At 38.5% G+C, this 22,841-nt stretch overlaps 1 protein-coding gene across 1 annotated transcript in view; it reads left to right on the top strand.

Annotated features, from left to right (window-relative positions):
- Cda5 (Chitin deacetylase-like 5) overlaps positions 1–22,841 on the top strand; it is a 293,628-nt gene that overhangs the window by 182,356 nt on the left and 88,431 nt on the right. The window contains exons 2-3 of the mRNA XM_072301460.1: positions 14,106–14,280; positions 15,693–15,900. Of these exons, the coding sequence (XP_072157561.1) occupies positions 14,106–14,280; positions 15,693–15,900 (383 nt within the window). The remainder of the gene's footprint in view (positions 1–14,105; positions 14,281–15,692; positions 15,901–22,841) is intronic.

Below are 22,841 nucleotides of genomic sequence, written 5' to 3'. Positions count from 1 at the left end.
ACTCAGTCCGATCCCAGGAGGTCAACCCCTCATTCACTTGCACAAAAATCGTGCTTGTTCCGTTGGCCTGAAATACACGACAAGACTCGGATAAATGGGCCCTCGGCGGGAAAAAACAAATTGATGCGACTACACAAATTTCAGTGTCACGAACCGGGGACCCCAGCCGTGGGCAAGCAAGACATTCCGTGTAACAAGTGCTCGCTTGCGTAAGAACAGCGAATGCGCGGTCAATCTCATAATCTGAGCATCAGTTGGACGTATTTCTGCCAAACGGAACTATGTGCATTAAGTCATAAGCCCTAAGACCCATTAGAATATGTGCATAACAGGGCTCACGTCATTATGCACATAGTTCCGTTTAGCAGATATACATCCAGTTGGACGTTCTCGGTAGTATTGCCATTTTGCCGCTGAATCTTCTCATAATCCGCGGCTGTGAATGCAAAGTGGAGTTGGTCTAGCTACCTCGCCGATGGATGACCGGTTAGCTGGGCTCAAGGCGGTGTGAAAACTTTCAGTGACAACTTTCTCGCATCGGTGAGGTGCTTGTGCTTGGAAACCGAAGACGGTCCACTGGCCTTGGCCCAAGGTCGCCCCCCGTCTGCGTCGGTCTGCGATGGACCGATCTAGGCCTACGTCATCGACAGGTTTGGATTACTTGTAGGCATCAGTCAATTCTCATCACAGTCCTCAGAAAAAATTACGTTATAGCTAGAATCCCATTTAAGGTATCGGCGTTTGTCTTTAAAGACTCTCTATTGTAATAACGAAGAGTATGAAACAGTCATCCACATTTGCCTATTGTGAAGCCAAATATTAACCTATGCACCTAATTTACTACGTCTCATCGAAGCTATGATAACGCCCGAGGTAAGAGAGAAGGGTTTTGTAATTTTCTGCGTCTTTTTTTCTAACCGTGCGTTCAAGTCTTCAAGTCTTCTTGAACACAAAGTCTGAATCAAGGGTCGTGCAAGTAATTGCATTAGGCGTTTCGGCCGACTTTTTGACTTGAAAGGCATCCCTGCGATAACTTCTTGTCCTCTTTTTTGAACTTCCCATTGGTCTTCCCCCCCCCCTCCATCAATTTTCAGGTAATAACAAAGAGCCTTAAAAATAATTGCAGAAAGATATTTAATTGTAAAAATATATTCTTTCTAAAAGTAATAGAAACATTGTTGGAATATGATCCTGTTAAGTATCTTCCCCCCCCTTCACTTCATGTCAGAACCTAGAAAAAGAAGAAAGAATTAATTTTACAGGAAAAACGCACATAAAATGAAATTGTAAGAGTATAAAGTATCTATTGGATGTTTTCCCTACCAAAGAAAGAAAAGCAAAATTTCACGAATTCATTCCTTCATCAAAGTAAGCTTACATAAAATCTCTTTTAAAATCATCTCATATCAGTCGCAAATCACCAAGTCGCCCCTTATTCACTGCAATTTGACTTATTTGTGTTAAAAAGAACTATGTTGCACGCGAATAATATGCACATAGGTCCAATTTACACACAAGGAATTCTTGAGGGTTCCTCTTCGCAAGTAAAGTTTCTCAATTTTGGCAGAAACGTTGAGACAAAAATTCGACTTGGTTTTCAGATTATTTTAAAACACGATGTATTTCAAAATTCGCAAACTTCAACACAAGCATTCAACGGCAAGCCATAAAAATATCCCGCATAATACATTATCTTTTAACCGTCTTGCATAGGAATTGTTACGGTTATGGTCTCGCGGTCCAGTATCTTTCGCTCGGCCTCCAGCTAGTATGCTGAGCTCCATTTAACAAATGGGTCATAATTAGGGTGGCAAATAAGGCACCTTACAGCACGGGTGTCCCTTTGGGCCAGTTGATTTTATGTTTATGTTCATTTTTTGCTCTGTTTTTATCTCCTCTCCTCGTCATTAAAACTTGTGAACAAGTATCAGAGGTGTTTGCTGGAGGTGTGTCTGCAAAGTTTCTATTACTTACATGATACGTGTGCCGTAAAAAGGTGTTCTTAATGACGAACAACTGCCTCGCCGCTCAAATGAGTGTAGTGTAAAAAAGTGTGAAGATGCGTTTCACCAGTCAAGTATGACGAAAACGTGCGTGATGTACAGACGATATCATATTTGAATAATGGTTTTTACACTGTTTTCAAGAAGATGGTCAATGATTTCGCAAACATGAACACTTGTAGTGCTTTCATCTGCAATGCTCGACAAGTGGCTTAAGAAATGCCCAGTTTCTTTGCATTTCATTCAGTTTCGGCAATTACCTCTGGGTTTTCTTTGGGTTATCATTTTTTGCGCGTTCCACGTCAGCGAATAGAAAATGGAACCTTCTAAGACATGGTATAACTATCTCTTTTTTCCCATTTGGAGGCACACTTTACCTACTTCCGTCACATATCGATCTCCAGAGTGCAATACCAAGTATCTCCATTGCGATTTTTTCAAATTTCCGCTCCTACCTTATTTCCTCTGACCGAAATCAACCGACTTCATAGCTTTAAATTTGCATAGAATATTTTGCCAACAGATAGGGAAAATCAAAGAAGTTTTAAAAAAATTATGTGAAATTTCCACACACTGGAAAAAAAACACAAACTAGAGTCCAGATTCTTGAAACCATTGACAAGAAAAAGGACTCTTGATTCAATTAGATTTAAGCTTTAAATCAAAAGGAAATCCACTCAAATTAAGAGACTTAGTTCTTGATTTAAGCTTAAATCTGATTGAATCAAGAGTATTTTTTCTTGTCGATGTTTTTAAGAGTCTGGAAACTAGATCTAGTGTGTTTTTTCCAGTGCAGAAAAAATAAAGTATTGCCAGAAATCTGCAACGTCGCAAACAGTCTGGTTTTGCACTTCGGCCATCAATATGACAAACTCTTATTAGACTGTCTGAGAAGAGGATAAATTAGGGCGATACATTTAGTCTGACCTCTCATTTCCTGTGATACGCGTTCTAATAGTTAGAACCGCCTTATATTCACACCCATCGTGGACGTCAACGGTGCGGCCCGTTTCCTAACTGAAATCGTATTTCAATTAATTGCGCGCTAGGAGTGATTTGTTGCGTGACAAATGACGGAGCCCCGAGGAGCCCATGTTTTGAAATCCAATCAAGCTGCTCCGGAGCCGGTGATAGATTAGCCACGGAATTCAGAGCTGTCCCGAAATCAGGTTCCGTTCCAGACGCCAAGCCCCGGATTCTTCCGCCCGTCCAAAGTTCGCCGCCGGAAGAGACTTTCGGCCACATGTCGCACAGTGGATCGAGTCGGTCGGGCACACTGGAAAAAAAAAAACACATTGGATCTAGAGTCCAGACTCTTGAAAACATTGACAAGAAAAAATACTCTTAATTAAATCGGATTTTTGCTTGAATCAAAACGAAATCCGCTTAAATTAAGAGGCTTGGTTCTTGATTTAAGCTAGATTCTGATTGAATCAAGAGTACTTTTTCTTGTCGATGTTTTTAAGAGGCTGGACTCTAGATCCAATGTGGTTTTTTTTCCCAGTGCAGGGTGTCTACAAGTCCAGAATTTCCGGAAAGTTCGGAAATAGTACTGATTTTTAAGGGCGGTCCGGAAGTACTGAAAAAGTGCGGAAATTCAGTTAGAAGGTCCGGAATTTTTCAATTTTGTCGCAATGTGAGAGAGAAATTCAAATTTTTGAAATTTTTCAAATTTGTCAAATCTTTGACATTTTTCGAATTTCGCATAATGGAGGTACTGAAAAAGTACTAAATTTTTCCGTTGATGAGGTACTGAGTTTCTCTGAAATGTACTGAAAAAGTACTGTGAAAGTACTGATTTTCGGCCAGCCTGTCTTAGTAGACACCCTGGTCGGGAGGTCGGACAAATTTTGGAAACTTTAAACGCTGATAACTCCGTTTGTACAAAATTTTCATATTCTGAAAGTGGTTCATTGGTTTCTTAGTGAAATTTTCCTCTTGGAGCATCCCTTGAAATTTAAAATGCGACGAAATAAACATGAAAATTTGCAGTTTTAGTCAAAAATGTCATGTCCGACCTTTCTGATTGACTCGATCCACTGTGTGCCGACTCAGCTTGCGCGGCCCCGTCTCATCAATCTTTCAGATCTTCCGCGGATAAATTCATCATTCGCTACCGTTCGTTGCTGAAATCTGGAACTCATGAGATGCCCGGTGTCATTTGTAGCCGTCCGAGGATCCTAGCAAGTCGTTGCGTATCACTCAATTCGGGTACATTGTTGTCAAATACCCTGAAAAAAAAAGCCTCTTTGAGCCATAATCCAGACTCTTAAAAAATTTGACAAGAAAAAGTACTCTTGACACAATCGGATTTTTACTTGGATCAAACGGAAATACGCGTAAATTAAGAGGCTTGACTCTCGCTTCAAAGAAAAATCCACGTTAATCAAGTGTATGTTTTTCTTGTCGAATTCTTCAATAGTCTCGATTCTGGATCCGAAAGACTTTTTCTCCAGAGTCGGTAAATGCACAAAAACAAGAGAAATGGTTCGATTTTCCTGGAATAATCAATGAGGAACTACTATTTGGACGCATTTTTGTTTTAAAAAAACAACCGCATTTATTGAAAAATAATAATAAAATAAACGTTTGAATGTAATTTTTTATATTGCAATTTTATCACACTAAATAATCGAAACGTATTTCTACTTTTGAGGAACGCACTACTACAACTCAAAAGTTTCAATTCCAGATTACACTTTACTTAAATTAAGAGGGAATTCTCCGAAGCCTACCGCCCACTGTCGCTAAACGGCAAGACTAAAGCAGAGACCATTATGTTGGAGGTAGGATAAGACCAATGGGGATTCATCTACAAGTTATGAATTTGTTCAATATTCCAACACTGCGAGATGGTCAACTTTATATTTTAATCATGGTGCTCTTCCTCCTTCATATTAATGTTCAAGTGAATGTTATTTTTCAACTTCTGATCTGTGCTCTCGATTCATCTCCGTCATTCCGCATCACGAAAATTTCTTCCCGTTCATTTCCGCATGAGATGCTCTCAAGCCAAGAGATTATAATCAATCAGGAAACTTCCAATTGAGGTCAGAATTTCGGGACTTTGATTCTGGAAATAGATCTGAATATTTGAACACTGAATATCATTGAACAGAGATTGCGCGTACTAAAATTATCTTTTAATATGCTATGATAATTTTAAATATGGCCAAAAAGCAAACCTTATTTCTTGTTGAGTAAATGCCACACTGAATGATAAAAATATAAGAGCAACCAGGTGCTGAACAGTCATACGAACTCGAATTGTGTCAATATGTTTCCTGATAGCGTGGTATCTCAATAAATAAGCGAATGCTAGACCATGCACCACTCACACCTGAATGCATTAAGTGATGCAATTTTTCCCCAGACTTTTTGCAGAGGACAAGGCTTTTTCTACCCACACCTTTAATGAACTTTTTTTCCTTCTTCAAGAGGCCCATATTCTCGTGCGAATAAATGACGGCAAGTCAGTCAAAATGCAAATGCGAACTAAATTGAAGCATAAAAATTAGCGTAATGGTCTGGAGCCCTTCCAAAAGTGTAAAAAATTTGCTTTTAACAAAAAATAAAAGTGGCACCAGGGTATCTAAACAGGGTTCACTGCACCAAGATTAAATAAGACCAAAAGTCGCCGGTCCGCCAGCGGCCACTCGTCAGATATTGATAAGCAATTGATTTAAATACGAAAAAAGGCTGTCATTGCCCGTCCGCTCCATTTATCACGACTTTGAAGACAAATTCATGCAAAATCAAAGGGGTTTTTATGCAACTTTTCATCGGTGGCCCGGGTTAACGCCGGAGAAAGTCAGCTGTTTCTGACTGTGGGTGTAGCTGGAGCTTGGTGCTCGAGTTACGCAACCCGAGTCATAATCGGGTTAACCATTGCTCGCATCCTGCAATCTACCCGCCCTTATTCTACTTCAGCCCCCCCCCCCCCCTCCAAGCCCATCCTCGCCCTCTCCTCCCGACGATCGCGACTGATCTATCGAATTATTGGGCGCAAACGAGATCTAATCTGAATCTGAGTACCCTCCGGTGTAATTTTCATCGAAAAGCAGCTCCAGAGTCCAGTACGGAATTGATGGGATCTTATATCCGGGATATTTTTGTTCGTAATCTCTGGAACTAAACGTAAGATTTACCCCGAGATCAACGTTTAAAACTATTAACGCACTCGATGCATTTTCCCTCTTCACACGCATGTTTATTCGCCACCATGCATGAGCATGTATACCACGCCACACTGAAAAAAAAAAAAACATTGGATCTAGAGTCCAAACTCTTTAAAACATAGACAAGAAAAAATACTCTTGATTCAATTGGATTTAAGCTTAAATCAAGAACCGAGGCTCTTCATTTGAGCGGATTTCCTTTTGATTTAAGCTTAAATCTGCTTGAATCAAGAGTCCTTTTTCTTGTCAATGTTTTCAAAAGTCTGGACTATTGATCCAATGTGTTTTTCTTCCAGTGTGCATGTAACCACGCCAACATCAAAATCTGAGGTACGCATTTGGCAACATTAGTCATTGATGTTCTGACGCACTGGGCAAAAAAAAAACACCGAATGAACATTCAAAAGCCATTAAATTTTGTACAAAGTAATTGTTTTGAAAAAAGGTGTGAACATTCTACTTTGAAATTTTATAGGGACACTACGATTTTTGAAAATAAAGTATCTAATTAATTCAAAGAAACAGTTCCAAAGTTTCATTATGAGCTCAACAAAGCTTCCATTGAGCTTTTGACTTTTCATCCTCTTTAGCATGCGGATTTGGAGGATGGTCCTATCTCCGACCAGAATGAACTTATATTCCTTTTTGAGGTCTAGCACGTCGATAAATTCGTGAAACAATTAGGCTTTAATGCTCTGTCCATCAAAGTCCTCGTCCCATCAGAAGGTCAACAATATTTGCATATTCATCTTGTAAGCTGGTTCTGACCCAGCGATGAACGGTGATATCTTACACTGTTGAAAATCTTAGGATAAAGTCCGGATTGAATTTCAATCTGAAGCCTATTTTACCCCTAGAAAACCGTAGAGTATACATGTAATCTGCTCCGAAAGAGCTGAGTTCACTCCGCAAAAATAGTCGATGCTGCTATACACTCGTATCGTTAAGGCGGTTCCGGAGCTATAATATAAGCTCAGCGGGCTGATTATTGATATCGATAGACAGAAGGAAAATGGAGCAATCCTATTGGTTAAAACGGCTGGACCAAAGGGGGAAATGATGGACTAACTTTAGGGTTCATCGTGGGTTGCGATTGGTTAATCAATTACAGGTCTCTCTTGTCCATTGCAACCACCCACTACATCAATAGGATTGCTTTTTTTTTTGCTTTGTCTTCTTTGTCTCTCGCTGTGTGTATCAAGTTCAAAATTCAGCCTGCAGGAAGGAAATACACTCCAAAATTGTTATCATTGTAAATGACTCGTAGTGTCGATTTTTGAACGATATGATCCGAGCTTAACTATGGCTCACACCAAACGACTACTCTGGTCTCGGTTTGTCATTAGGAGGTTAGAATATAATCTAAATCATGCCTGATTCCTGCTTCCTTCATCGCTGTTCTGAACATTCATGAACATGTTTGACATTCTGAACATGTTTCGGTCAGTACATTTGTGTAGTTGTCGGCCTCCTATGATGTAGTGGTTGTAGCGCTGGCTCTACAATCAGGAGGTCCCGGGTTCGATTCCCGGCCAGGCGACCCGAGTTTGATGGTCTCAAACAACGTTTGCCTTGGGCTGGTACATGGTATGGACGGAGGGGGAGGGGCTGGAAGCGCAAAAATTACCACTTGTGTGGTATTTGAAGTAGTACAAAAAAAAAAAAAAAAAAAAAAAAAAAAAACAAAGCGTAAAGTAAACCCTCTTCTCAACTTCTCTTCGAATCAATTTAATTTATTTTGCGAGCACCTGAGGGTGTCTTGCGCGAAACTGGAAGTTTGTCGCTCGAGACAGGGAAAATTGGGTCACTTATCTCAATCTGGTTTTCGTTAATGAATAATAAATAAACACGGGAGGATATCGCCGCTTTCAAGTGTCCGCAGGGCATTTGCGTGGAAGGGAGAGAGGTGTGACTCGATGCGTTATGAGTTTTGAGCATGGTTCTCAATCACCGGCCGCTGTCTGTAACGCGCACCGCGATTGATTGAAACAGGAACTTCTCCGGTTGCTTTTAATTGACAATATTGATCGAAGTGGATCGTTTCAAGGCCCAGCTTTAACACCTTCGGACAAGATTTATCCTCTGGTTTGACAAACACTTCGAGTGCATGTTAAATTTTAAGTTGTTAAATGCCTTAATGAAGTTGGAAATTTCATTCGGGCTTTGAAATTTATTGTATGTACCATTCTGCCGTGCTAAGGAAAAACGCCGTATGAACCTTCAGGCGTTGCCAAATTTCGATTGATAAAACACGAATCTCCGGGTAAATTCATGAATATTTTTCGTCCAATTTTTCAGATGATGTTGGTCGCAATTTTACCTAAAGATTCTGAAAATTTAAAGGAAAAATACCCATAACTTTCCTCAGAAATGAACACTTTACTAAAGGAAATTTGGCAACTCTCGAATGTTCATACGGCGTTCTCCCTTAGCACGGCAGCATTCGAGTCCAGCTTTTAAATTATTTAACGTAGCATCAGTGTACCAATGGAGAGGATGTCCACACAATCATTCAACCACAGCCAATTTCTTTTCTCGCTCGGAAAGGTTGCAACTGTATTATTTCATATCGAAGATTAATCTCAAAAAATGCGTATTTCCGCCTATGATGCGACGTTGGAAAGCTCCTCCAGTCGTGCTTTATATTTTGGAGAAAAAGAAGTTACCGACTGTTTTTTAAGATTTTGAGTTTTCCTCGCTTTTTCAAAAATAGCCCAAAAAATTTCTCGAATTAAGGTATCTTGGTTGAAGTTTCTCATTAAAGAAAAAGATTGAAGTATAATAAGGTATTTTTAAAAATCACTAAAAGAAGACACATGTTCCGACTTTTTCACCGATTTAACACAACACGAAGCTTCCGGCGTCCGGCAGGAATACTATTTCTTTCACCTTCATTTTTAGCCCCGCCTTCCAAGGTTTCATAATGTCAGATTCTATGAGAACGCCTACAACACATTGAGGAGCTATTAAAAGTCAGTTTTTGTAGATTTATAGAGCCCGTTGGCAAATATAGATAACTGAACCCGCACAAGAGACAAATAGATAATTGCTAGGCAACAGTCGATTTTCTGGAGTCTTTATTTATCAAAATTATCAATTTACAGTTTTACAGGTTTAATTTATGATCCGTGAATTATGAATTTTGCTTTATTGAAACGGGTGTGGAGATAAGCCGTGAAAAATAATAAGAGGAAGTATAATTCATAATTGTTACCATGCAGTCCGATCATTCCAGTTCCTGGAAGGAGCATTTGATGCATCGACGAACAGATCATTCAAGCAATTAAGCAATCCTGCAGTTAGCATAATAGAAGCAAATGTGAACATTTAATTCAATAGCCACAAAAAGGACAATATATTGAAAGTATTGTTTATAAGGCTGCAAAACTTAGTTTAAGAACGGTATAACTTTTTGCGTCAAACCTTTGAAAAAGGTCTCTGCAATCAATGTAATCAAAGTGTAATCTTAACAATAATTTCATCTACCATCATACACTGGAAAAAAACACATTGGATCTAGATTTCAGACTCTTGGAAACATTGACAAGAAAAAATACTCTTGATTCAATCAGATTTTTGCTTAAATCAAAAGGAAATCCGCTCAAATTAAGATGCTTGGTTCTCGATTTAAGCAAAAATTCGATTGAATCAAGAGTATTTTTTCTTGTCGATGTTTTTAAGAGTCTGGACTCTAGATCCAATGTGTGTGTTTTTTCTTTCTTTTTTTTCCAGTGTACATGATTAACGATTTAAAGAAAGAGGCATATTTGAAGTATCCAGTTTCATGTTAGATTTCTGTGTTTCACCGTTCCGAGCCTCTTGTAACGAAATGTTAACGAAAAGAAGATGAATAATAATCGCATGACAGATTGATTTTTTCCTAAAAATGTATTCCAAGTTTGTTAACTGTAGGGTATCTTCAAAAGGTATCAGATTCAGCTCTTAAATGCCAATTTGTGGATACGGCAAGGAACAAGGAAAGAAAATAGGGTAATAGAAGATCTTATTCTCCCTCCAGCTCTTCGATCATGGTTACATTAAGATCCCCCGCCCTTTTTTTAAAAAAAATCAACGGAGCCAATTTCAGTAAAACTAAGGGCTATCGGCACTTCATAATCTGTAAATAATCGACTTCGTAGTTGGCTCTCTATTGACCACGAGCAAATCGGCCGGACATTAGCTTGGATCTAGTTGCGCCTTCATTTCAGTTGCATGCATCTTATTGTACACTCTATCACATTGCGTGTTGCCTACCGAGCCGGGAATAATTTCAACTGAACTTATCCTAATCCTAATACCGTACTACTATCAGTTCCACTTCACGTCCGAATTATCTGTTTTAATGCTCTTTTACACTCGATAATTGATTTGATGATAAAATGAGTCCATAGTAGCTTCCAAAAATGTACTTTGAAATGCTACTTTAGAAGACTGAATATTTTTGAATATGAAAGAGTAGACCAGGAGCATTTACTAAACGTTTGAATTTCCATGCCGAGGTTCATACGCTAAATTTTAATAAAGGAATGAATCACAGTTAAAATTAATTTCTGTACAAATACGATAATAAACAGAAATGTCAACTCGTTTAGTAAGAGGAAAATTCGCTAAAAATTGACGATCTCAGCTGGAGCAAGCTTTCAATTATTACTGGGCTCATCCATCATCAAACTTCAATACTGGAGATTGCCTCAGATCAAAATCTCATTCGCCCCACGTACAGCGTGTAAGCTTGTCAATGGATCCCCGCATAATTTATGAAGATAAACTCTAGGGCCCTCCGCCTCTTGTCACTTTATCATTAGCTGCGCTTTATAGGGTAAAAGCTGCATAATTGACGCATACACAGGTTGACCAACCCACACAGTGAGAACAGTGAGACCTAGTTACCAACGTATGAGCCGCTTGAACCGGTAAAGAGAGTCTGTGTATCGTCTGGGTCATCCAAATGATCTAACATAATATTGATTTGGGATGGTCACTGATCAGATTATCCTCATGTTTATCCGGTGAATTATGTTGACGTAAATTTGTCGTGGGGTTTTAGGTCGACAAGTCACTAATAATCACAACGCGGGAGTATTTTTCTCTCTCTAATGATAATGTCACTCGACCCACGTTTTCACCTTTTACAAGATAAAGCTTGCGAAAAATGAAAACGAGTTGTAAGAAGAAAAACAATCGTCTATAGCTCAAAAGCTCCAAATTATGCGCAATCATACTTCAAAATTGTTATAAACTTTTTGCCTTCGCAGTTATTTATTCCATAGCTTAAGAACTATAGTGAATAAAACTTTAGCAACTTCTAAACTCGACCATAAACTTAGTATAACCAGAGAATTTAATTCATCTTCATGCAAAATGCAGGAGAATAAATTCAAAACAATACCTACAAATAATGAAATTGTAGCATTTTCGCAATTGAAAACTCTTGATTCCCTTTGTTTTTACTTGCCTCTGTTTTGCACGTCAATTTCGCGAGCAAAGTGGCACTATGCGTTTTTATCATATTAATATATCAAAAGCAACAAACACTTCATAATGAACGTTGTCACTTCAAACGCGGGGTGAATTAAAAGCTGCAGACGCTGCAACCCTTATAAGGTATTCGCCCCCTGTCTGTGCATGGAGAGATTGAATTGGCACTACTTTTTGCAATTTGAAACTATAGATTCCGACCCGGTTTAAAAACAACGTATGTGCCATTAGTTTCCCTATGCATATAAGTGTTTTTTCAGATGAGCCAGAATTTTTAGGTCCAAATTGCAAAATGCAGTCCAATTGAAAAACGGTTGACTCTCCTCGTTTGTGGTTTCCGCACCATTGCATCGCCTCCATCATGGTCTCGACTTTGAGAGCTACTTTTGAGCTTGAGAATTTTTCCAGAGCAAACCAGTGGCTCCATTGTGTTTCTTACTAAATATTACATTCGATCGAGAAAGCTTCGTAGGTCGTGAATCCCTGTGGCATGCAAGAACTCTATCGCTCATTATCAGACATTATTCTATAATAATCGTAGAGCCAATCATATCGCTCTCTCGCAGAAGTCATATTAATGTCTAGACTCCTGGTCTTTAATACGGCAATATTAAAAACAGAAGTTACTGTCCCACACGCACTCATTTAATATCTATACATACTAATCATTGCCGATACCAAACTCTTTTTTCACTGCGCAGTGCGCAGCTGCTCTCATAAAAAACATAACTGCAATCTGAGGGCAGTGTGACAACGACACACAGTGGATCGAATCAATGGGAGAGGTCGGACAAAATTTGAAAACTTTAAAATCTTCACTTGAAAAAAAACACATCGGATCTCGAGTCCAGACTCTTGAAAACATTGACAAGGAAAAGGACTCTTGATTCAATCAGATTGAAGCTTAAATCAAAAGGAAATCCGCTCAAATTAAGAGGCTTGGTTCTTGATTTAAGCTTAAATCAAAAGAAAATCCGCTCAAATTAAGAGGCTTGGTTCTTGATTTAAGCTTAAATCTGATTGAATCAAGAGTATTTTTTCTTGTCGGTGTTTTTAAGAGTCTGGACTCTAGATCCAATGTGTTTTTTTCCAGTGTTCTAACTCCGTTCATACAAAACTTTGAGGTTTTAAAAGTGGTTGGATTGGTTCCCTCGTGAAATTGTCTTTTAGAGACTCCCCTAAACTTTAAATTTGACGAATTATACATAAAAATTTGCAGTTTTAGTTAAATGTTTCATGTTCGACCTCTATGATTGACTCGATCCACTGTGCGACGGTCAACGACTGGCCTAATAGCTAGGATCACTCTCGGTGGTTAACCATTAATTCGACGTGGTCAGCCGGTTGACAACGGTTTGAGCCGGGTGTATATTTTACGAGCTAGGTGCATGATTAACTTGTCATCGATAGCTCGCGGAGAGGCTCGTAATGTAACGTCACCGCGCGCGTGATTGATTTACTTTGGCTCATAATTAAATAAACGTCAAAGACCTCCGAGGCGTGAGATCATGAAGACTATCGATATTTTCCCATTTGAAGCTATAGTAAAGTATCGAATCTCAAAGTATACCCTGATAATCGATCCTTTTCCATAGGCATAAATGGCTCATCAATCGATCTATCGCAAAGCACGCCACGTTACTGGATCTCAGGAGGATGAAGGTGGTTCCCCACTGACCCACAGGGGAAAAGACACAACGCAAGATCTAGGCGCAAGGTAGCGAGGCTCCATGACTTCGCGCTATAAATCTAGATGTCGATATAAATTCGAGCTCTTCTGTTCTTGAGCATTGACTGCATCTCGAGAGTACTGTTTTGCTCGTTGATCTGATTATCCTGCCGTTCGCCGAATATTTATCTCCATTAATTTCATATATCAGAGCGGAAAGTGGGTCACAACTCGTGGAGGGTGTATTAAAAAAGTGCTTAAGTTAAGCAGAAATATTCTTGGATTTCTCGCCAAAAAGAGTTTTTCTTGAACAATAGAGAAAATGTTAGTATCAAGAGGATAAGGTGCTTTTATAAAGAAATGATATGCTTCATAAAGAAGAAAGTCGCTTTACACCAAAAAGGAACTTGCTCGAATCAAACGATTTTATCCCTTAATTCAAGAGGAAATCTTCCTGGCAAAAATTCTAAGAATATACTTTGGACTACATTTTGCAATGATACATCATTGCTTACAGTTTATTTTTTAACAAAAGAACAACATATTTGCTACCAGTTTCCTTCTGCAGATAGGCGTTTTTTTGGATGAGCCAGAAATAGTAGTTCCTTATCGCAAAATATAGTCTATTTCTGTCTAAACTGAGTCGCTTTTTCCCCGTGTAATCGCTCACCAGGAATCAACTCTTGTGCATTTGGTCAAAGTTTAAACGATCTATTCATCAGTTTATCCATTGTGTTTTCCACCAAAAATAACATCAAAATGTTTCTTTGTTTGCAGAATTCTGTTGGGGTCAACAACGAAGCAGAACAACTTCAGGAGGCAGAGGCAATGACGAATTCAGTTGTCCAGAGGAATTCGGCTACTACCCCCATCCAGGAGACTGCACACTTTATTACGTGTGTGTCTTTGGAGGAGCCCTTCTCGAGTCCTGCACTGGCGGCCTCATGTACAGGTCTGAACGATGCAAACTATTTTCTGCTACAAAAAATAGAGCATGTGCGAATTTTGCGACCATAAAGTTCATATTTTAAGAATACTTTATCAGAAAAAAATCAACCTAATCTATAAAAATATGGATGATGAAACTGATTAAATCAGACCGAAACTTTACTCAAGTCTTCTGTTTTAAAAGAAATCATTGAAATGTTTATCTTTTCCTCCTGTCTAAGAAAAAAATGGATTAAACAAATGTCAACGTGCAGCCAAAAATGCGAGTTTCTACATTCAAGCAGTAACATGCAGAATATTGCATATTGGGGCAAGACTCGCAGATACATTTTTTCTCGGTTTTCTGCCACGAAAGAGGGGCAAAATTTCATTTGCTTCATGGGTCTTTCTAATTAGTCGGTTAATTTATTCAAGACTTTTACGTCTTCCACCAAGACAAAAGTTAGAAACACCTCTGAAAGTGGAGCTATATAATGCAAATTTGCAACACAGCACAAAGAAGGTTTGCGGAGTTCAGCTGAGGAAGAAAAGAAAACTTATGTGGCAGTAGTAAAAACGAGCGAAAATCGTTCAATGAGGGAAAAAGTCAAAATATCAAGGCTGAGAGCTACAGTTTCTAAAAAAAAAACAAGTTTCGTTTTGGGAGGAGAAGTCGCATTATTTCCATAAACTTCCTGATCTTCCTTTAAAACACCAAACTAACCGTTCTTTACCAAGGAAGCGGGATCATACAGTCCTAAAAATCTCGAAATAAAATTGCTTTCTTATCCGCTTGATGTGAATTCACAATGGGCGTTACCATCAAGTAACAAGATGAAATGTCAAAGATCACTCTGACGAACAAAGTGAATTATAATACTCGTGTTTTTCCGTGGAGACCTTTAACCTTTGGGTGTGTCCGTCAGTGGAGAAAAACCGCTCAAAAATCCACCTGTACCTAATAATTGAAAAAAAATAATGTATAGTCTTTGGAATAATACGGCGAGTTCGAGATCTTTTTCTTCGAAATTAAAATGTAAATTCAGAAAGACATCCGTCTAGCAAACTCTGAGAAAATAATATTCGATGCCTCCAGAACCTCAAAGCTCAACCGGCTTGGAGTGCAGATCCCCCCCCCCCCCCCCAATCAGAATTTAAGAGTATGTAAGGAAATTCTCACGTAATTCCTACCATATCAGCAATAAATTGCATAATCAATATTTTTAACATAAATTATTTTTATAAATTCCTCTAAATTCTAAATGTTAACCCTTTTTTATTTAACTTTTTTATACATTTAATATAATTTTTAATTTTGAAACTAAAAGAAAATTTATAAAAAACCTTTTTTCATTAGCATTGGTCATAATGTTGAAGACTATTTTTGAATAAATTTATCATTTAATTTTATTTTCTCTACCCATCCTTTGTTTCCAGCCACGAATTGCAGACGTGCGATTGGCCGCGAAACGTAGGTTGCGGCGAAGCGAACGGAATCGAAGGGGGAGCCTCAGGTCCGGGAGGAGTGAACACGAACAGGGTGACCGAGACACGGGGTCCACCACCTCAATTGCAGCGCGGCAGGGAACCTCAGCAACAGAGCCTTCCGCGTGACCAACAGCATCCACCTCAACAAGTTGCAAAGGTTCGTCATGACTTTTTTTTTAAAATTTCTTCCTCTCAGGTCTGCAAGCAAAATGTCCTCCACGTCCAATAATACTTATCAGCGCAAACAATACGTATAATATTCAGGAAAACCAGCGTTATGCTTATGATACATGACCGCTGTATACGCATCACATTTTCGTCGCCCCTTTGTCTTAAGGGTATAGTCTCAATCAATTTGAACGTGAGCTCTGTTTTACATGTAAGCCCATGCCTTCTGGAACTTATGCTGAAATCGAGATACGCCCTTACGCCATAGGAACCACGATTTGGTTCACTCTGATTGAGTATTCTCAGAGACTTTAACGCAAGGTAAAGAAAAAGTATGCATTTTTCCCCTGTTCTTTTCCTCAGGTATAAGGATTTTTATCAATCATTCACGACTTCACACTACCAAATAAAATATTGCAATAAATATTATTGCAATATTGCAAACTGGTTTTTACTTTAGCTAAAACCAATTAAAAATTAGACCCTCTCTTGACGTAAAAAAACTTGAGTTGCAGAAACCATAGAGAAACAGATTTCTGCCTCTAACAGCACCCTTCTTTTATGGCGGATTTTTGTTTTAATTGTCTTATTGCTTATTCCATTCCATTTGATTGCTGGTAAAATTCCACTAACCCCAGGGCATTTTATGCTCAGAACGTATTTTCCTATTGGTTTGGAAACGTTGGTTCAAAAAGCAGTGCCGTTGCTCAAAACTGAATCAGCGTCCGACCTTGGCCTAGGGCGCGGGCGGTGAGTTTTCGTTCGTCTTCCGTGGGTCATTGGCTCTGAGAGCTCTCGGAAAGATCCGCATTCCTCATTCTCCTTCTATTATTGGTCGAAAGCATAAAAAATGAATTTATTTTGCACACTTGCTTTACTCCCGGTTGTCAGTTATTTTTAATGAACATTTCGCATAAAAATGAATCTGTAAAAAGAAAAGCAAAGCTTGTTCGCAACAGCGTTTGACAATTAATCTTGCGTCTACCATAGTTTTGCATGATCATTTGAGCAGTGCCTCTCGAATGGGAGCCAAGTGACATCCGCTGATGCTAAATTTCATCGGACGGTTTTATTATTCGCATAAAGACGGTTGTCTATAAATTCCTTTGAAATTCTCAGGGAACTTTGCAAACTAAACTCACTCCACAAAAATGTTTCCAAAGATTATTTCAGTTATCTTCAAAGCTATGACCGATAACGGAAAATGCAGATCTTTATCAGGCTGCTAAAAAAATTTAATTTCTTTAAATAATAACCAACAAAAATATCATCTTAAATTTTTTGCGCACACTTTTGAACACGTAAGTAAAAGAAATTCACGGAAAATTTGTTTAAAAAAAATAATAAAAAATCCCCCCTCTTCTTTTCCTTCTTTAACAGTGGGATTAGATGAGTTTTCTTCAAAAATTGGCACCTCTGAATTGGAGCTCATCCAGACGAAAGCGCTTATCCGTACTTATTTATTGAGAGGAATCGGAGGAAAACCCGAGAAATGCTGCAGTACACGTTATCCGCAATCGAGTCTCGTCTTCAAGGTCGCATTTCTGCTCTCACATCTCTTCCATCTTGAATTTCAGTATGCCTAAATAAAATATATAAATAGGTCCAACGCCCAGTCAACTCGGCGGGACCAGAAGAAAAGCAGTTTTGTGGTCCAAATGGATGCTTTAATATTACGTCTCAGGGTTGCCAGATCAGCCTATAGAATAATTCAAGCGTGTATTTCTACCGATCGGGAAAATATCACAATTTTTCCCCACCATCTGACCACATTAAACTGTTCGATCAAATTTTTGGTAGCAAGTATGTAGACTGACCACGTTCTCCTAAAGGCGCCTAACCTATATTACGCAAGCCTTCAAAATGAGGAAACTGCATTGGTGTTTCACCCGCGTGTTGGATTTTTTTATTCAAGATTTTTTTGTCAATTTTTTACGGTCGTAGAAACTATGAGTGTCTGAGGCCGTCGACTTTACCCTCTCGAAATGCTCGCCTGACAGCCTTTGTGAGCTCCACTAATATCAAAGATAATGTCCCCTGTCTTTCCATCCCCTCCCCCATTACTTAGTGATATTCTGATTATGATCCAGTTCAGTTCATAAGAAATGAAAGCATCCTCAAGAACATTCAAGAAGAGGGAACGTCTGATGTTGAGAAAATTCTAATAAGCCCTTAAGATTTTAAACGTCACAAGTGTCCAGCATCAGCCTCACATAGCTCAAACTGGAATATTTTGTCAAAAAACTGGAATTACTAAACCATGAAAGTAGTAATAGATGCAAATTCTTAGCTGTTCCACTGGATTAGAATGGATTTATAAAAACCACCGTCATTATGAAGTAAACTAAGTCCACCGTATGAAATGTTAAAACTTGTATTTGATTGTTGTGAACCAAACGGACGCACCGCGGAAAAATCCGTTACAACGCGGTGTGTCAGTGTAATAATAGTGCGTGATTAGTTATAATCGGATCATTTACATTTTTCAGTGCATTTCAAATTGTATTTTATCGACACAAAATTCAGGATTATTAGGTGAAAAATAATCATTGGCGACCGCGTAGGTAGATTTAATCTCATTCTATGCAGAATTGAAATGAACAGTTTTCCATCCCTCTTTCCTCGAGGGTTTTTTCCCAATTCACACTCACCAGAGCAGAGAGTACTTATAGTTCTCATTATCTTCTAAAATCCTCATCTTAGAGCACCTGTAAAAATGTTAAGAGCATTTCGTATTTGTTAGTTTAGACTCTGCGTGACATTTAGCGAAAACATCCTTTAGTTTTGGAAAAAAAAATACCTGTAGTACAGAGAATAAATCCCACGCTCTGATTGCAAGATGCATATTTCCCGAACGTCAATAATTACGCGAATTAAAAAGTTACTGACTGTACCGATCAGTATTAAACATGTTGCTGCACTTATACTTTTCACAAAATGCGTGGCTAAAATTCTGTATCTTATCTACTGATAATATGATGCTCGGTAACCGTACAAAATGAAATTCATGAATTTGGCAATTTGGAACTATTATTTTTGGCTCAGTTTAGAAATAGCTTACACTGGGGAAAAAAAACACATTGGATCTAGAGGCCAGACTCTTAAAAACATCGACAAGAAAAATACTCTTGATTCAATCAGAATCTAACCTAAATCAAGAACCAAGCCTCTTAATTTAAGCGGATTTCGTTTTGATTCAAGCAAAAATCCGATTGAATCAAGAGTATTTTTTCTTGTCAATGTTTTCAAGAGTCTGGACTCTAGATCCAATGTGTTTTTTTTTTCCAGTGTATGCACCATTAGTTTCCCTATGCACGAAATTGTTTTTACAGTAGCCTCACCTTAGACTTTCACATCTATTGATATTGATGGAATAGAACTCCGCTCCCACCCGCTTTACCCCGAGAAACGGACCTGTTCTATCGCTTTCAATGGTACAGCCAAAGTCTGTGGTCGGGCTGCAGGTGAGCCGGAAATCTCAGTTCCATACACGAAAGTAGGTCCTACACCGCACTCTGGCGTCCTGCGACACCCAAACGCCACATAAGCCTATAACTTACCAGAGGTTATCGGGCAGCTGACAACTGACAAGGTATAATTGTAGCCCCAAATTGCAAAATGTAGTCCATTTGTTTGTCTATTTCTTGTGAGGGTTTTAAAAAAAAATCGATTAAGTCTTGCATTTTTTTATTGGGACTACTTAGGGGAAACAAGGAAGGAGACAATATCACCTCATTATCAAATAGAGAGTTAAAAAGTTTTGTATAAATTGGACGTATTTCTGCCAAACGGAACTATGTGCATTAAAACACAAGCCCTGAGACCCATAAGAATATATGCATAACAGGGCTCACGTCAAAATGCTCATAGTTCCATTTGTGCAGAAATACGTCCAATTACGTTCCATTACAAAGGCAAAAAAAACCCTCAAAAAAGCTTCAGCGTAAAAATGCTGTCGCTCCCCGCGCTTCCGCGTGTTCGGAAGAGGCATACCGCCGTCGCATAAGTCACGTAACCTCATAGGTGAGTGCCCTCTGGCGGGCCGTAACCACGGTAGGAGATGGCAGATAGACGACACTAGATGAAGATGTTGCGTGAATGGAGACCGCATGAGCCCGGAGCCGGGGTTCGACGCGGTGGCAAAGACCACCTGAACAGGTCCCGGGCCGCGATGCTGGAGGATGCTATGACGGATGGAGGAAAGTCAAGATTACAGGTGAAGAATCCGACTTGTCATTGCCCGATGCGCCATGCCCACCGACAAAAGCTCAAGTTCGCCGAGCGCAGCGAGCACCGGTCGCGCAGTGGTCGCGCGGTGGTCGCGCAGTGGTAGACGAGCCGAAGAAAGCTGACATTGGTGCAGCTAACCAGAGAAGTCTTCGTCGCGCCCGCCCGTGTCTAACTTGTTGCCAGATTGCTCTAAAAACTGTCGGATTGCATCTTCTGCAAAAAATCTGCAGAACCCCCGATTAACAGACTGTATTTTAAGCATAAGTTAGGGTTCGTTCCAATTATCCCGTAACCAAAATGGAAAACTTCATGAAAAATAAGGATTTGAAATTTTATGATATTTTCCCCTGAAATCCCAATAAAATAATTTTGAGGCTATATGTTATGAGATTTTAGAAAGTTTTTCAAATTTCACGGAAAATTTTAAGGGCAATCTCAGCTCCCTAGATTAAAATGTCTCGAAAAGAATATTTGTTTCTTACACCAACGAGTTGGTGCTGTACACCAACTATTGAAATGTTCGGATTCAGTTGATGTGCATCATCAGTTTTTTTTTTTTTTTTTTTTTTTTTTTTTTTTTTTGCGTGCATTCATCATCTAGGCTAATTAATTTAAAATCACCGATACCGTTCGGGCAGGACGTCAAATTATTTTCAGCTTGATTATTGTGGTGGTAGAATAGTCGCTAGACTGAATGGACAATGGAGTGGTAAATCGTTGGATTGAGAAAATTATACTGTAAATGGACAGATTAGAAACATCTCACATATTATCAATGTTTTAAATTTCATTTCAGTCGGATAGTTAGATTGCATTAATTTCAAGAAGAAAAGTATGAATTTATTTCCTTCAGGAGAATATTATATTTAAATCTTGTACGCGCTTTTCTCTTGGAACTTGCATTAAAGTTTCTAGAGGAAGTTTACAAAATCAGATTAAGTTAATAGTAAAAAATAAATGATCTGCGCGAGAGTTTTGTGACAACTTCTTAAGTAACTGTAGTACTTCTTATGTAGGTCATTTCTTCTCAGCAGTTGTTAGGGGAAGACTAGAAACGCATCATAAATTAATCCGCTCATCTGAATTTGCAATCTCATGCTTATTGAGAAGCGATTAATTCGGATTAATAGGAAACGCCGTTGGCTTTAATGTCCGTTAAATTAATACATGGTTGATGTTATGAAGGCTTTGGTAATCCGATAATGCTATGATCACTGCGAGAGATTGAATATCTTTACAAATATCGATTTTGCGAAACGTTAAAAATATAAAGGAATAATGCAAAAATTTGCCCTCGATAGTAAAAATGTTTATATATTGGAAAAATTTATCATCTTTACCAAATCAGGATGTTCAAAGGTGCGATGAATGCCTTCACACGTAATTTTAGTTTCCCAAGTCACGTTTACTAAATAAATTGCAATGTACGTCTCTTATCAGTCATCATGAAGCAAATAGCTGTGTCAATTTTAAAAATTACATTCGACAACGATAAATTCTGTGGGACGTATTTTTGACGAAAGTTTTATTTTGTTTGTAGAACGGTTAAAAAGAAAATTTATTACATACACTCGTAAAATACAACATTCTAGTTTCTTATTATAAATGATCTATTCAAGAAAGCGGGTTGCGGCGCCACGTTGTCCTATTTAAAAGCTAAAACACATTTCTGAAGAGATTAAAAGGTACTTTAGGATTAGGACCACGCACAACCTGCACAACCATGATAAAAAAGGTTAAAGTCATCCAAAACGTGGGAGAGGAGAGACCCTATGTGCCATTGAGGTCCCTCCGGGAACAATATCTGGTTAACTGAAACTCGCTCATTTAATCATTAAAAATCTGGTGATTAATTTACTCGATCTTGCTACAGAGACGTTGCATGCTGACAAGTGTCGAGCAAACATGCTCGTTTGACCGCACCTCGCCGGACAATGAGAGTAAAAACGAGTTTTTATGTCTAAAAATTAACTTACAAAAAACTGAGAGTATCTAGAGTGGTTGTTGTGAATAATGCAACTATTTCAACTTATTTTCCGCTTATGCAGAATAATTGAAGAGACCTGCAAATCCCGAAGATGAACAAGTTGAAAAGAGTTGAAAAGGAAAAATGAAAGCTCATCTTCAGCTACAACAACTCAACTAACATGAATCAACAACTTTAACCTCCTAAAACTGCCCTCTATGAAATGTTGGGCAGAATTTTGTGCTTAAGAGGCTCATTGTTGTACGTTCTTTCTATCGTTCTGTCCTTTTCTGTTCTTCCCAGAAATCAGTACCATCCATTCTCTTAAATAAATATTTTATTTACATTTAAATTTAAATATCCCACTTAGGACGTTTCTCGCAAATTCACTCTTTCAACACATATCGCGCGGTTTAGTTATTTCAAACAGGATCTTCAAAGAAAAATTGCTATTTTAACAACAACAAAAAATTAAGGTTTGCATACAAATCTGATTATTAACATAGATCATTTGGCATGCATTTTTAAATGCGATTCTTAAACGTTTAAATTAAAAATTCAGAAATGTTCCTTCATACATGTACATCATTGAGAAAGTGTACAGATTAAACTTCGAAATGAGACTAAACTAAGCAACGTTGTTCAATTGTAAAACAAGCCTAATTTTGATACCGAAATTGAGGGAATTTTCAAAAATCCCTAAATTAGTAAACTTTAGTCTCAAATCTAATTAA

The sequence above is a fragment of the Bemisia tabaci genome, chromosome 6 (assembly GCF_918797505.1).
Source record: "Bemisia tabaci chromosome 6, PGI_BMITA_v3".
In the NCBI taxonomy this organism is placed as follows: domain Eukaryota; kingdom Metazoa; phylum Arthropoda; class Insecta; order Hemiptera; family Aleyrodidae; genus Bemisia; species Bemisia tabaci.
This window is presented reverse-complemented; position numbering and strand designations above follow the sequence as displayed.